This window comes from Stegostoma tigrinum, chromosome 30, assembly GCF_030684315.1.
Source record: "Stegostoma tigrinum isolate sSteTig4 chromosome 30, sSteTig4.hap1, whole genome shotgun sequence".
Taxonomy (NCBI): Eukaryota; Metazoa; Chordata; class Chondrichthyes; order Orectolobiformes; family Stegostomatidae; genus Stegostoma; species Stegostoma tigrinum.
In genome coordinates, this window is record NC_081383.1 from 3,499,502 (window position 1) to 3,516,262 (window position 16,761).

The following is a 16,761-nucleotide window of genomic DNA, read 5'->3' on the forward strand; positions in this document are numbered from 1 at the left end:
CATAACATACTCCGACCACCATCTCCAGCTCCATCGCCATAACATCCTCCGACCACCACCTCCAGCTCCTTCGCCATAACATCCTCCGAACACCACCTCCATCACCATAACATCCTCCGACCACCACCTCCAGCTCCTTCGCCATAACATCCTCCGAACACCACCTCCATCACCATAACATCCTCTGACCACCACCTCCAGCTCCTTCGCCATAACATCCTCCGACCACCACCTTCAGCTCCTTCGCCATAACATCCTCCGACCACCAGCTCCAGCTCCTTCACCATAACATCCTCCGACCACCACCTCCAGCTCCTTCGCCATAACATCCTCCGAACACCACCTCCATCACCATAACATCCTCCGACCACCACCTCCAGCTCCTTCGCCATAACATCCTCCGAACACCACCTCCATCACCATAACATCCTCTGACCACCACCTCCAGCTCCTTCGCCATAACATCCTCCGACCACCAGCTCCAGCTCCTTCACCATAACATCCTCCGACCACCACCTCCAGCTCCTTCGCCATAAGATCCTCCGACCACCACCTCCAGCCCCATCACCATAACATTCTCCGACCACCACCTCCAGCTCCATCGCCATAACATCCTCCGACCACCACCTCCAGCTCCATCGCCATAACATCCTCCGACCACCACCTCCAGCTCCATCCCCATAACATCCTCCAACCACCACCTCCATCGCCATAACATACTCCGACCACCATCTCCAGCTCCATCACCATAACATCCTCCGACCACCACCTCCATCGCCATAACATCCTCCGACCACCATCTCCAGCTCCATCACCATAACATCCTCCGACCACCACCTCCAGCTCCTTCGCCATAACATCCTCCGAACACCAGCTCCAGCTCCTTCACCATAAAATCCTCCGACCACCACCTCCAGCTCCATCGCCATAAGATCCTCTGACCACCACCTCCAGCTCCATCGCCATAATATCCTCCAACCACCATCACCAGCTCCATCACCATAGCATCCTCCGACCATCACCTCCAGCTCCTTCGCCATAACATCCTCCGACCACTATCTCCAGCTCCTTCGCCATAACATCCTCCGACCACCACCTCCAGCTCCATCGCTATAAACACTCTACGACCACCACCTCCAGCTCCATCACTATAAACATCCTCCGACCACCACCTCCACGTCCATCGCCATAACATCCTCCGACCACCACCTCCAGCTCCTTCACCATAACATCCTCCGACCACCACCTCCAGCTCCTTCGCCATAACATCCTCCGACCCCCACCTCCACCTCCATCGCCATAACATCCTCCGACCACTGTCTCCAGCTCCTTCGCCATAAGATCCTCCGACCACTGTCTCCAGCTCCTTCGCCATAAGATCCTCCGACCACCACCTCCAGCCCCATCACCATAACATTCTCCGACCACCACTTCCAGCCCCATCACCATAACATTCTCCGACCACCACCTCCAGCCCCATCACCGTAACATCCTCCGACCACCACCTCCAGCTCCTTCGCCATAACATCCTCCGACCACCACCTCCAGCTCCTTTGCCATAACATCCTCCGACCACCAGCTCCAGCTCCTTCACCATAACATCCTCCTCCGACCACCTTCAGCTCCATCGCCATAACATCCTCCGACCACCAGCTCCAGCTCCTTCACCATAACATCCTCCGACCACTGTCTCCAGCTCCTTCGCCATAAGATCCTCCGACCACCACCTCCAGCCCCATCACCATAACATTCTCCGACCACCACTTCCAGCCCCATCACCATAACATTCTCCGACCACCACCTCCAGCCCCATCACCGTAACATCCTCCGACCACCACCTCCAGCTCCTTCGCCGTAACATCCTCCGACCACCACCTTCAGCTCCATCGCCATAACATCCTCCGACCACCAGCTCCAGCTCCTTCACCATAACATCCTCCGACCACTGTCTCCAGCTCCATCGCCATAACATCCTCCGACCACCACCTCCAGCTCCATCCCCATAACATTCTCCAACCACCACCTCCATCGCCATAACATACTCCGACCACCATCTACAGCTCCATCACCATAACATTCTCCGACCACCACCTCCATCGCCATAACATCCTCCGACCACCATCTCCAGCTCCTTCGCCATAACATCCTCCGACTACCATCTCCAGCTCCATCGCCATAACATCCTCCGACCACTACCTCCAGCCCCATCACCATAACATTCTCCGACCACCACCTCCAGCTCCATCGCCATAACATCCTCCGACCACCACCTCCAGCTCCATCGCCATAACATCCTCTGACCACCACCTCCAGCTCCATCCCCATACCATCCTCCAACCACCACCTCCATCGCCATAACATACTCCGACCACCATCTCCAGCTCCATCACCATAACATCCTCCGACCACCACCTCCATCGCCATAACATCCTCCGACCACCATCTCCAGCTCCTTCGCCATAACATCCTCCAACTACCATCTCCAGCTCCATCGCCATAACATCCTCCGACCACCACCTCCAGCTCCATCACCATAACATCCTCCGACCACCACCTCCAGCTCCTTCGCCATAACATCCTCCGACAACCGTCTCCAGCTCAGCCGCCATAACATCTTCCGACCACCTCCTCCAGCTCCATCGCCATAACACCCTCCGACAACAGTCTCCAGCTCCTTCGCCATAACACCCTCCGACCACCAGCTCCATCGCCATAACCTCCTCCGACCACCACCTCCACCTCCATCGCCATAACATCCTCCGACCACCACCTCCAGCACCTTCACCATAACATCCTCCGACCACCACCTCCAGCTCCTTCGCCATAACATCCTCCGACCCCCACCTCCACCTCCATCGCCATAACATCCTCCAACCACCACCTCCATCACCATAACATCCTCCGACCACCACCTCCAGCTCCTTCGCCATAACATCCTCCGACCACCACCTCCAGCTCCTTTGCCTTAACATCCTCCGACCATCACCTCCAGCTGCATCGCCATAACACCCTCCGACCACCAGCTCCATTGCCATAACATCCACCGACCACCACCTCCAGCTCTATCGCCATAACACCCTCCGACCACCAGCTCCATCGCCATAACATCCTCCGACCACCACCTCCAGCTCCATTGCCATGACATCCTCCAACCACCACCTCCATCACCATAACATACTCCAACCACCACCTCCAGCTCCATCGCCATAACATCCGCCAATCACCTCCTCCATCGCCATAACATACTCCGACCACCATCTCCAGCTCCTTCGCCATAACATCCTCCGAACACCAGCTCCAGCTCCTTCACCATAACATCCTCCGACCACTATCTCCAGCTTCTTCGCCATAAACACCCTCCGAGCACCACCTCCACCACCTTCGCCATAACATCTTCCGACCACCACCTTCAGCTCCTTCGCCATAACATCCTCCGACCACCAGCTCCAGCTCCTTCACCATAACATCCTTCGACCACTGTCTCCAGCTCCTTTGCCATAAGGTCCTCCGACCACCAATTCCAGCCCCATCACCATAACATTCTCCGACCACCGCCTCCAGCTCCATCACCATAACATTCTCCGACCACCACCTCCAGCTCCATCGCCATAACATACTCCGACCACCACCTCCAGCTCCATCACCATAACATCCTCCGACCACCACCTCCATCGCCATAACATACTCCGACCACCATCTCCAGCTCCTTCGCCATAACATCCTCCGACTACCATCTCCAGCTCCTTCGCCATAGCATCCTCCGACCACCACCTCCAGATTCATCGCCATAACATCCTCCGACCACCACCTCCAGCTCCATCACCATAACATCCTCCGACCACCACCTCCAGCTCCTTCGCCATGACATCCTCCGACAACCGTCTCCAGCTCAGCCGCCATAACATCTTCCGACCACCACCTCCAGCTCCATCGCCATAACACCCTCCGACAACCGTCTCCAGCTCCATCGCCATAACATCCTCCAATCACCTCCTCCATCGCCATAACATACTCCGACCACCATCTCCAGCTCCATCGCCATAACATCCTCCGACCACCACCTCCATCACCATAACATCCTCCGACCACCACCTCCAGCTCCTTCGCCATAACATCCTCCGAACACCACCTCCATCACCATAACATCATCCGATCACCAGCTCCAGCTCCTTCACCATAACATCCTCCGACCACCACCTCCAGCTCCTTCGCCATAACATCCTCCAACCACCACCTCCAGCTCCTTTGCCATAACATCCTCCGACCATCACCTCCAGCTCTATCGCCATAACACCCTCCGACCACCAGCTCCATCGCCATAACATCCTCCGACCACCACCTCCAGCTCCATCGCCATGACATCCTCCAACCACCACCTCCATCGCCATAACATACTCCAACCACCACCTCCAGCTCCATCGCCATAACATCCTCCAATCACCTCCTCCATCGCCATAACATACTCCGACCACCATCTCCAGCTCCATCGCCATAACATCCTCCGACCACCACCACCACCTCCATCACCATAACATCCTCCGACCACCACCTCCAGCTCCTTCGCCATAACATCCTCCGAACACCAGCTCCAGCTCCTTCACCATAACATCCTCCGACCACTATCTCCAGCTTCATCGCCACAACATCCTTTGACCACCACCTCCAGCTCCTTCCCCATAACATCCTCCGACCACCACCTCCAGCTCCATCGCCATAAACACCCTCCGAGCACCACCTCCAGCTCCTTCGCCATAACATCTTCCGACCACCACCTTCAGCTCCTTCGCCATAACATCCTCCGACCACTGTCTCCAGCTCCTTCATCATAACATCCTCCGACCACTGTCTCCAGCTCCTTCGCCATAAGATCCTCCGACCACCAATTCCAGCCCCATCACCATAACATTCTCCGACCACCACATCCAGCTCCATCACCATAACACTCTTCGACCACCACCTCCAGCTCCATCCCCATAACATCCTCCAACCACCACCTCCATCGCCATAACATACTCCGACCACCACCTCCAGCTCCATCACCATAACATCCTCCGACCATCGCCTCCATCGCCATAACATCCTCCGACCACCATCTCCAGCTCCTTCGCCATAACATCCTCCGACAACCATCTCCAGCTCCTTCGCCATAGCATCCTCCGACCACCACCTCCAGCTCCATCGCCATAACATCCTCCGACCACCACCTCCAGCTCCATCACCATAACATCCTCCGACCACCACCTCCAGCTCCTTCGCCATAACATCCTCCGACAACCGTCTCCAGCTCAGCCGCCATAACATCTTCCGACCACCACCTCCAGCTCCATCGCCATAACACCCTCCGACAACCGTCTCCAGCTCCTTCGCCATAACACCCTCCGACCACCAGCTCCATCGCCATAACCTCCTCCGACCACCACCTCCACCTCCATCGCCATAACATCCTCCGACCACCACCTCCAGCTCCTTCACCATAACATCCTCCGACCACCACCTCCAGCTCCTTCACCATAACATCCTCCGACCCCCACCTCCACCTCCATCGCCATAACATCCTCCGACCACCACCTCCATCACCATAACATCCTCCGACCACCACCTCCAGCTCCATCGCCATAACATCCTCCGACCACCACCTCCAGCTCCATCGCCATAACATCCTCCGACCACCACCTCCAGCTCCATCGCCATGACATCCTCCAACCACCACCGCCATCGCCATAACATACTCCGACCACCATCTCCAGCTCCATCGCCATAACATCCTCCAACCACCACCTCCATCACCATAACATCCTCCGACGACCACCTCCATCTCCATCGCCATAACATCCTCTGACCACCACCTCCAGCTCCTTCGCCATAACATCGTCCGACCACCACCTCCAGCTCCTTCGCCATAACATCCTCCGACCACTGTCTCCAGCTCCATCGCCATAACATCCTCCGACCACCACCTCCAGCTCCATCCCCATAACATTCTCCAACCACCACCTCCATCGCCATAACATACTCCGACCACCACCTCCAGCTCCATCGCCATAACACCCTCCGACAACCGTCTCCAGCTCCTTCGCCATAACACCCTCCGACCACCAGCTCCATCGCCATAACCTCCTCCGACCACCACCTCCACCTCCATCGCCATAACATCCTCCGACCACCACCTCCAGCTCCTTCACCATAACATCCTCCGACCACCACCTCCAGCTCCTTCACCATAACATCCTCCGACCCCCACCTCCACCTCCATCGCCATAACATCCTCCGACCACCACCTCCATCACCATAACATCCTCCGACCACCACCTCCAGCTCCATCGCCATAACATCCTCCGACCACCACCTCCAGCTCCATCGCCATAACATCCTCCGACCACCACCTCCAGCTCCATCGCCATGACATCCTCCAACCACCACCGCCATCGCCATAACATACTCCGACCACCATCTCCAGCTCCATCGCCATAACATCCTCCAACCACCACCTCCATCACCATAACATCCTCCGACGACCACCTCCATCTCCATCGCCATAACATCCTCTGACCACCACCTCCAGCTCCTTCGCCATAACATCGTCCGACCACCACCTCCAGCTCCTTCGCCATAACATCCTCCGACCACTGTCTCCAGCTCCATCGCCATAACATCCTCCGACCACCACCTCCAGCTCCATCCCCATAACATTCTCCAACCACCACCTCCATCGCCATAACATACTCCGACCACCATCTACAGCTCCATCACCATAACATTCTCCGACCACCACCTCCATCGCCATAACATCCTCCGACCACCATCTCCAGCTCCTTCGCCATAACATCCTCCGACTACCATCTCCAGCTCCATCGCCATAACATCCTCCGACCACTACCTCCAGCCCCATCACCATAACATTCTCCGACCACCACCTCCAGCTCCATCGCCATAACATCCTCCGACCACCACCTCCAGCTCCATCGCCATAACATCCTCTGACCACCACCTCCAGCTCCATCCCCATACCATCCTCCAACCACCACCTCCATCGCCATAACATACTCCGACCACCATCTCCAGCTCCATCACCATAACATCCTCCGACCACCACCTCCATCGCCATAACATCCTCCGACCACCATCTCCAGCTCCTTCGCCATAACATCCTCCGACTACCATCTCCAGCTCCATCGCCATAACATCCTCCGACCACCACCTCCAGCTCCATCACCATAACATCCTCCGACCACCACCTCCAGCTCCTTCGCCATAACATCCTCCGACAACCGTCTCCAGCTCAGCCGCCATAACATCTTCCGACCACCTCCTCCAGCTCCTTCACCATAACATCCTCCGACCACCACCTCCAGCTCCTTCGCCATAACATCCTCCGACCCCCACCTCCACCTCCATCGCCATAACATCCTCCGACCACCACCTCCATCACCATAACATCCTCCGACCACCACCTCCAGCTCCATCGCCATAACATCCTCCGACCACCACCTCCAGCTCCATCGCCATGACATCCTCCAACCACCACCGCCATCGCCATAACATACTCCGACCACCATCTCCAGCTCCATCGCCATAACATCCTCCGACCACCACCTCCATCACCATAACATCCTCCGACGACCACCTCCATCTCCATCGCCATAACATCCTCTGACCACCACCTCCAGCTCCTTCGCCGTAACATCCTCCAACCTCCAGCTCCATCATCATAACATTCTCCGAACTCCATCTCCAGCTCCATCACCATAACATCCTCCGACCACCACCTCCAGCTCCATCACCATAACATTCTCCGACCACCACCTCCAGCTCCATCGCCATAACATCGTCCGACCACCACCTCCAGCTCCATCACCATAACATTCTCCGACCACCACCTCCAGCTCCATCGCCATAACATCCTCCGACCACCACCTCCAGCTCCATCGCCATAATACCCTCCAACCCCTCAAATTTACTGAGAACTTTAGACTCCTCCAATCATGTGACAGTGTTTCCACTAATTCCATCACTTACCAACGACTCTGGAATCTGCTCCTAAGACTCCCCTTAAAATATTCCCTAAAACCTGCCTCTTTGACCAAGCTTTGGGATACCCATCCTAATATCTCCACCTGTTTCTTAATGAGTTGTGTGCTTACTTGATCAATGTCCCAACGCACTTGGCCAAATGCTTAACCACTTTGAAAGTGTCAATAAAGTACAAGTTGTGACTGTTAATATGCCAGTACCGTACTGAAAGGTGGAGGTGGAACTTGCTCGGCTGGAATCTGTACTGAAAACAAAAACGCACCCTGAAAATCACAGTGGGGCAAGCAGTATCTGTGGAGAGAGCCCGAGCTAATGTTATCAAGTCTAGATGGCCCTTCATCAGAGCTGGGTTCAATTCCTGCATCATAGCTCGGATGAAGACTCAAAATGTTAGCTTGTTGTCTCTCTGTGGATGCTGTGTGACCTGCTGTGATCCTCAGCATTTTTTTTTGTTTTTAACTCTGCTTAGCCCCTTCCTTTTGCTTGGAGGGTTTTAATGAAAGTCCTTTTGTCTCTTCAGGACACAGCTGGTCAGGAACGATACAGGACCATCACCACAGCTTATTACCGCGGGGCAATGGGCTTTATCTTGATGTATGACATAACTAACGAAGAATCCTTCAATGCTGTCCAGGACTGGTACGTAACCTATGGCTTAGGGTGAGTTATGTAAGTCCTAATATCTTCAAGTGCAGGAAGTGGCCATTCAGTCCATCGTGACTCTACCAGCTCTTTAAAAGAGTTGGCAATCTCTCTCACATGCACTTTCCCTGTAGCCACGTAATTTTCCTTCCTTCGAACATTTATCCCCTTTTTTCTTCAGCTAGTTAAGATTTGAATATGCTTCTGCTGCCCTTTCAGGCAGGAGTTCAAACTGCAGTGGTTAAAAACCCCCATTTTCCCACTTTCTCATTAGAGAGAGACAGAACCAGTTTAACCTGTGGCTCATTGTGCATTGGGCGAGACAAGAGCGTGAGGAGGAAAATATCATGGTAACCTTAGCCAGGGCAGGAATTGAACCTACGCTGTTGGCATCACTCTGCATTACAAACCCAGCAGTTCAGCCAAATGAGCTAACTATGTCAGTGGGCCATGTTTCAGCCCCTATACCAAGGACATCACTCCACAACATGCCTGCTCCTAAAAGATGCTGATTCTGTGGTAACATAGCATAAGTGAGAGGCAACAGTAAAAGAAATAAGAGATAACAAAGTGTGGAACTGGATGAACACAGCAGGCCAAGCAGCATCTTAGCACAAAAGCTGATGTTTCAGGCCTAGACCCTTCATCAGAAGGAACTTGCATTTCTGAAGCATCCAAAGGATTAGAGGTTGTGAGCTTAACACAGGCAAATGGGGCTAGTTCAGTTTAGCAAATCTGGCTGGCACGGACAAGTTGGGTCAGAGGGTCTGTCTTTGTGCTATGTGACTCTTACAGAATACCGGGGTGTGCAAAAGTACTTTACAACTAATGAGGTATGTTTTAAAAATGTAGTCAGTGTTATAACAAGAAATATGGTAACCAGTTTACACAAAGCACAATCCCACAAGTGGCCATCGGCTAAATGACTGGACAGTCCGGTTTAGTCACACGGGGTTTGCGGAATAAATATACGATACGGGGGAAGCCTCTCAGAGATCTCATTTTTCAGGGCGCTCATCAAGTCGGAGTGTGCACCCCCTCAGGTGGGTGTAAGAGGCAACATTATCCTCAGCTTATCCCTCAACTGATATTACCAAGAGCAATCTGGCCTTTATCCTTTCACTGTGGGATCTTGCTGTGTATAATTTCACTTCATAGTTGCCTATATTAGAGCAGTGGCAGCACTTCATTGGCTGTAAGCACTTTAGAGTGTGCCACAGTGATAGTAAATGACAATTGAGGATTAATTTTAAATGAATAAAAGGATTTATAGACAAATCTCCTAGTATCCCACCAGCTATTCCCCTTAGTTGAAGGGACAATAACAAGGAGATATAAGTTTAAGATGAAGATGAGGAAGATTAGAGGGGATTTGAGGAAAGCGACAGGGGTCTGGAATGCACTGCCTGTGAGAGTAGTTATTAGAGACATAGAGTCATACAGCACAGAAACAGGCCCTTCGATCCAACTTGTCCATGCCAATCAAATGTGCTAAGCTAAACTAGCCCCACTACCCTGTGGCTTCCCCACATCCCTCTAAACCTTTCCTGTTAACGTACCTGTCCAAATTTCTTTTCGACATTGTAACTGGACCTGCATCTACCTCTTCTTCTGGAACTTCATTCCACATACAAACCACCCTCTGTGTGAAAAAGTTGCCCCTCAAGCCCCTTCTAAATCTTTTTCCTCTTACCATAAAAATATGCCTGCTAGTTTTGAACTTCTCTGCTCTGGGAAAAAGACCTTCGCTATTGACTTTATCTCTGCCCCTCATAATTTTATAAAACTCTACAAGGTCACCTGTCAAGCTCCTGTTCTCCTGTAAGAAAAGTCCCAGCCTATCTTTATGACTGAAACCCTTCCGTCCTGGTGAATCTTTTCTGAGCCCTCTCCAGCTTAATTAAATCCTTCCTATAGTAGAGAGACCAGAACTGTACGCAATGCTCTAAGAGTGGCCTCACCAGTGTCCTGTACACCCTCAAGCTGAAGTGGGGAAGCTCACAGACATTTTTTATGTAAAAAAAAGTATTTGGATGTGCAGTTAAAATGACACAACACTCCAGGCTTGGGGCATGTGTTGGAAAATGGGGCTAATGAGGATTTCGAGTAGTTGTAGTCAGTGAAAACTCAATGGGTTGAAAGCCTCTTGGTTACTGTATGATCCATCCCATGACCCTTCGCTCTTGATGGTAAACTGATGGTTCTTGTTGGTTCCTGTGAGGAACATGCCTTTTGTGCAATGAAGGGATCTCCTCAAGAACCTGTTGACTGTTTTTCTTCCTTCAGAGTGTTAACTGCTTTGATCTCTGTCCCTCACAGGTCAACCCAGATTAAGACCTACTCATGGGACAATGCTCAGGTCTTACTGGTTGGAAACAAGTGTGATATGGAGGATGAGCGGGTAGTTTTAGCTGAGGGAGGGAAGCAGTTGGCCGATCACTTAGGTAAGAGAACCAATGGAAATGCTGTTACTGTAAAGGTTCTGGTCAAATGCCACCACCAACAACAACTTGTATTTCTATAGAACCTGTGTCAAAGAGTCCCAAGGTGCTTCACATGAAAAATCTGACAAAACCATTCAATGTGCATTGTTAGGGCCAACAAATAGAACTGATTGATTGAAGAGGTAGACTTTTAAGGAGTGTCAGAGTAGCGTTAGATTTAAGTTTTATTGTCATGTGCACTCAAGTATGAGAGCACAGTGTAAAGTGTGTATTGTCACCTTTCTCAACGTCATCTTAGTTGCACAGGTACCTGAGTGCAAATTCTTAGGTATAAAAATAGAAAAATAAAGAAATAAGTTTTAAAAAGTTCATCGCTGCAGTTCTTTATAGTATAAAGTGGGGAAAAAAATGTTGGAAGTTAAACATTACAGTCCCCGATGCAAGGGGTTGTGGGTAGAATTATAGGAAGGATGACCAGAACATTGTTCCTGGTGGCAGCTGCCTCAGGGCCAAAGGAAACCGGATCAGAATTGGAAGAATGCAGAAATACGAGAGGTGTATCAGGCTGGAGGGGTTTGCAGGGGCAGGGAGAATTGAAACTGCGGCGGAATTTGAAAGTGAATGTGAGATGTTAAAATTGATTACAATTTAAGGTGCAACTTGGCTTGCAGCCAATGTAGGTTGAATGGGGTTGGGACTTTCTGGTGGGTGAGTTGGACTGGTGGCGGTGAGGGTATAGATGGTGCAGGAATAGGGAATTTCCACAAGTATGAGTTTATGTACAGTTCAGGGCAACTGCTATTGAGAGAATGTTATTACCTTTTGGAGAGAGCTCTGAACACAGGAAATCATTCCAGATTTTAGGAATTTACAATGAGGTCAGCTGTAAATAAGATGGCTCAAGTAGAGTTTAAGATTATAGGAATGGACAGAATTTACCCAGATAAATCATTCCCATTAAAGGCTTCAAATCCCGTTTTGACACCAGCCCAAAAGATATTGGAATATTTAGAATAAGACAATCCGGGAAACGGGAATGTTTTTTCACCTGAGGTCCAATTACAGAGAAGATGTGCATGGGATTGGAAGAAAATAGAATGTATTTTGATGAAAGATAGTGGGAATCCTGAGCATCCTTCAAGAAAACACAGTATAACCTCAACCTTGTTCCTGAGGCTGAGTGAGGGGAGAGAGCTGGACATGTATTGTCTTTAAAAAGATTCTAATTATCGAGGTTTCCCTGTACTTGGGGTGATTGTGTACTCACTGTCCTCCTGCCGCTCACGTCAAATGTTCATTCCTCCAATGTTAACACAGCTACCCTACAGCATGGAAGCAAGCTATTCAGCCTATCAAATCCACCTGACCCTCCAAAGATCATCTCATCCAGATCCACACTCTACCCTCTCCCTGTAACCCATCATTGCCCATGGTTAATCCGCCTATTCTGCACATCCCTGGGCACCACTATGGGGCAATTTAGCATGGCCAATCCACCCTAATCTGCACACCTTTGGACTGTGGGGGGAGACTGGAGCACCCGGAGGAAGTCCACACAGACACACAGGGAGAATGTGCAAACTCCACACGGACAGTTGTCTGAGGGTGGAGTCCCTAGCGCTGTGAGGCAGCTGTGCAAACCACTGTGCTACCCCTGCAGACTGTCATCACCTAATAGTGCGCTGCTGTGTCACAGTCGCCCGGGAGATGATCACAGGAGCAGGAACAGTGACTGCTTCCTCTCTCTGAGCGAGAAGCTCTGAGGCTGGTCATCCTGTCCAATTTCCGCCTTCAGTCAGAAAGCGGCGGATTCAAGCCTCACTCCAGAGATGTGAGCACAGAATCCAAGGAGACACTCCCACCGCAATACACAGAGTGTACTCCCTGGATGTTGAGCTGTTGAGATCAGCTCCAAGCTGTAAATGAGGCCAATAACAGGGTGAGCTATCCCCCAGTGTCCTCATGGACTTAATATTTATCCTTGAAGGAATATGACTGAAGATGATCTGGGCATGGCTGCCTGTGGGATCTTGCTGTGCACCCTGCTGCACTTTCTACGTCACAGTTGTGACCATGTTTTTAAAAGTAGTTAATCGACCGTGATGTGCTGTTAATTCTTCCTGAGCTCACTGCTGTTTTCCCGTTTCTCCTGCTCTCCTGCCGTCACTCACCAGGCTCAGTCTGGGAGTTGTTCCCTGCCGTATGTTTAATTTTCTCTTTTTTTGGATTACAGGGTTTGAGTTCTTTGAAGCCAGTGCCAAGGACAACATCAACGTCAAGCAAACATTTGAGCGCCTGGTGGACATCATCTGTGAAAAGATGTCCGAGAGCTTAGACACAGCAGACCCCGCAGTGACTGGGACCAAGCAGGGGACACAGCTGAATGAGCATCCAGCACCCCCTCACCAGGACTGCGGCTGTTAAACACCCACCCTTCTTCCCCCCCCCGAAACATGTTCCAACACCTCCCTTTATTTCATGTTTTCCTCTTTATCCCTGTGTCTCTGTCTACACTACCCACCCCACTTCCAGCCCTGCCCCCTTCCCTCTCCTTTTAAATGAAGCAAGAAGGTGTGTGCAGGCAGCCAAGTGGACAGAAGTGTTAAGGGCCAGAGGATGATATGTGATATCATTATGGTATAATCCTAAACCAGAAACAGAGGAGGGTAGCCTGTTGTGTGATTGGAACGCACAGGTATGTGAAACATTTAAAACTCATCCAGTACTGTTACATTTCTCACCACCTCCCCCCGCTCCCAGACAGACCCTGATTATTACTGTGGTCAACTAGAGCCACGTGTGACAATCATCATTTGGTTTACAAAGGGTTTGTTAGGAAGCTATCTGCTTCTCCATCCTTCCCTGCACCTTAGCTCCCTGACACTGTTCTATTTGAGGAGGAAGGTTAGGTATTTTTGCAATGCATATTTATTCTCACGTTTGTTTCTTTTTGTTTTCTCTGTGATTTATTCTGATGTGTGAAAGTTAACCCTGTACCATCTTTGACACACTTTGGTCTCTGTATCTGTGTGGTACCCACACGTATCTGTGTGCATCTCCGTGTTTGTGTCTCTTCTCACATTGTCCGAATGTTTCTCCTTTTCTGTAGTTCTGTAGCTTTTACAAATGTATCACTGTCACTGAAGTGTGAGCATGCATGCGCACACAAGACCAGAAACCAGTTTCTGCCTTTGACCTCTTGCTGCAGACATTGGGATAGACGTGATTTACTTACTACATTAGCCAGCCGTAAAGCACACTACACTGCATCCTTACCAACCAACACCACAATGTTTGCCTTCCGAATCTGCAAGGGATTTCCTGTACATCCTAATAAGGTGGTAACAATAAACACAAATTGGCTTTGCTTCTCGAAAAGTAGAACTGAAAAGTAGAGTTGTTGCATTAAACCCAAATAGAATCTTAGTCTGATGCCACCCACAGCACCAGACTGTACACAGCAAGAAGAATACAGAAGCGCTGGAGAAACGATTTGGAAAATGGAACTGGTAATAGGAGGCTGAACAAATTCAGTCACAGTTTTTCATCTCTTTTCTTTTAAAAAACACTTGGTTAAACTGTTGACAATAGGTCTTTAAAATTCTGACTGGGTTTAGGGTCAGGTCGTGGGACAGGGTTCTGCATCGGGGCCCCAGGGGGCAGCTGTAGTTGAGTCGAGGTGGGGGTGGGGGCTGCGTGCGTGCAGGGCCAGGGAGCAGGAGCAAGGCTGATTTCTGAGAAAACGTTCCCACTTATAGGGGACGTCAAATGTAGAGGCTTTTGGTAGAAGACAGTCAGTGAATAAATCCAACAAGGAATTGTGGGGGAAACTCTTTACCCAGATGGTTGTGTGAGCAGAGAAACCACTTCAGTAGGGTGAAGTTGATGCAATTGGTATGTTTAAGGGAAAATGGATAAATGCATGATAAAGAATGGTATAGATTGATGGGCTAAGATGAAGGAGTTCATGTGGAACACAGAATCAGCATGGATTAGTTGGGCTGAATGGCCTATTTCTGGGCTGCAACTTCTACATAAACTGTCTGGCACTCTGAGGTATAGATTGGCGGCACAGTGGCTCATCGGTTAGCACTGCTGCCTCACAGCGCCAGTGACCCAGGTTCGATTTCAGCCGTTGGTAACTGTCTGTGTAGCATATGCACATTCTCCCTGTGTCTGCGTGGGTTTCCTCCAGGTGCTCTGGTTTCCTCCCACAGTCCAAAGATGTGCAGGCTAGGTGGATTGGCCATGGGAAGTTGCCCGCAGTGTTCACAGATGTGTAGATGGGTTACAGGAGAAAAGGTGATGGGTCTGGGTGGGATGTTCTGAGGGTTGGTATGGATTTGTTGGGCTGAAGGGCCTGTTTTTACACTGTAGGGATGCTGTAATTTTAAAAAAATCACTTTATGGAGTGATCCTCCTCCTTGGTTCTAATTTACCTGAAGGCAGTGTGTTACCCCATTCCCTAAGTGACACTTTGAAACTTCATTCTCGGGAGATGACCTTTGCAGGTTCACAACTGTTCAACTGGCTGCCAACATGTCAACAATGTGGCTTCCTGGGCCACGTCAACCCCTTGTTAGGGTCATTTGAGAATCTGAAAATAATCTGGAACTTAAAGATCAGGGTCAGCACAAGCAGCAAGAACCTGACATCTGATTAAAATCCAACTGGTCGCCAGTGTCCTATTAGGTGATAAAACCAGCCAGTATTCCCCCCACTGGGCCTATATGGGGCTCCAATTCCACCCTTGGTCTGGTCAGCACTGAACGGCCCTCTGGCGAGGCTGACCAAAAATTGTGTTTACACATTTAGACACACTGTCAGAGAGATAAACCTGTATCACATTTGTAAATCATACTCTCTAATACCTCACCATAAACTTTCAAACCATACCTCTCCATAGTAACTTCCCTCTAATAAAGCAAGGAGAAAAATATGCTGGTAAACTAGCATAACAGGTAACAAGTTATAGAGATGGATGGATACAGCAGGCCAAGCAGCATCACAGGAGCAGAAAAGCTGACGTTTTGGGCCTGAACCCTTCTTCAGAAATTTCTGAAGTGTCTAGGCCTGAAACATCCGCCTTCCTGCTCCTGTGATGCTGCTTGGCCTGCTGTGTTCATCCAACTCTACACCTTGTTATGTCAGATTCTCCAGCATCTGCACTTCCTGCTATCTCTGGTAAACTAGCAGTCAGTGTTAATTATCATTAAGACCATAAGATACTGGAGCAGAATTCGGCCATTCAACCCCTCCAGTCTTCTCCACCATTCGGCCATGTCTGATATGTTTCTCAACTTCATTTTCCTGCCTTATCTCCAAAACATTTGATCCCCTTACTAATCAAGAGCTTATCCATCTCTGTCTTAAATACACTCAACAACTTGGTCTCTGCAGCAATGAGTTCCACAGATTCAGCACCCTCTGGCTGAAGAAATTCCTCCTCATCTCCGTTCAAACAGGCCTTCCCTTTGCTGTGCCCCTAGGTCTTTAGTCCTGACTAGTGTATTTAAATGAAAGCTCCACAATCCTCTTGCTGTCATTGGCCTGCCGGTCCAGTGTCTCAGTTTATTCAGCTCTGTCGCTAGCTAATGCTCTGCAACCCTCACACTATACTGCAGGGGCTTGGGGCCTTGAGATC

General features: G+C 50.5%; 1 protein-coding gene across 1 annotated transcript in view; it reads left to right on the forward strand.

Annotated features, from left to right (window-relative positions):
• The window catches only part of LOC125466045 (ras-related protein Rab-3A), a 34,751-nt gene extending 18,633 nt beyond the window's left edge, over nucleotides 1-16,118 (forward strand). Inside the window, exons 3-5 of the mRNA XM_048560156.2 lie at nucleotides 8,552-8,670; nucleotides 10,993-11,117; nucleotides 13,351-16,118. Of these exons, the coding sequence (XP_048416113.1) occupies nucleotides 8,552-8,670; nucleotides 10,993-11,117; nucleotides 13,351-13,541 (435 nt within the window). The 3' untranslated portion in view covers nucleotides 13,542-16,118. The remainder of the gene's footprint in view (nucleotides 1-8,551; nucleotides 8,671-10,992; nucleotides 11,118-13,350) is intronic.
• The last annotated feature ends 643 nt before the right edge of the window (nucleotides 16,119-16,761 follow it).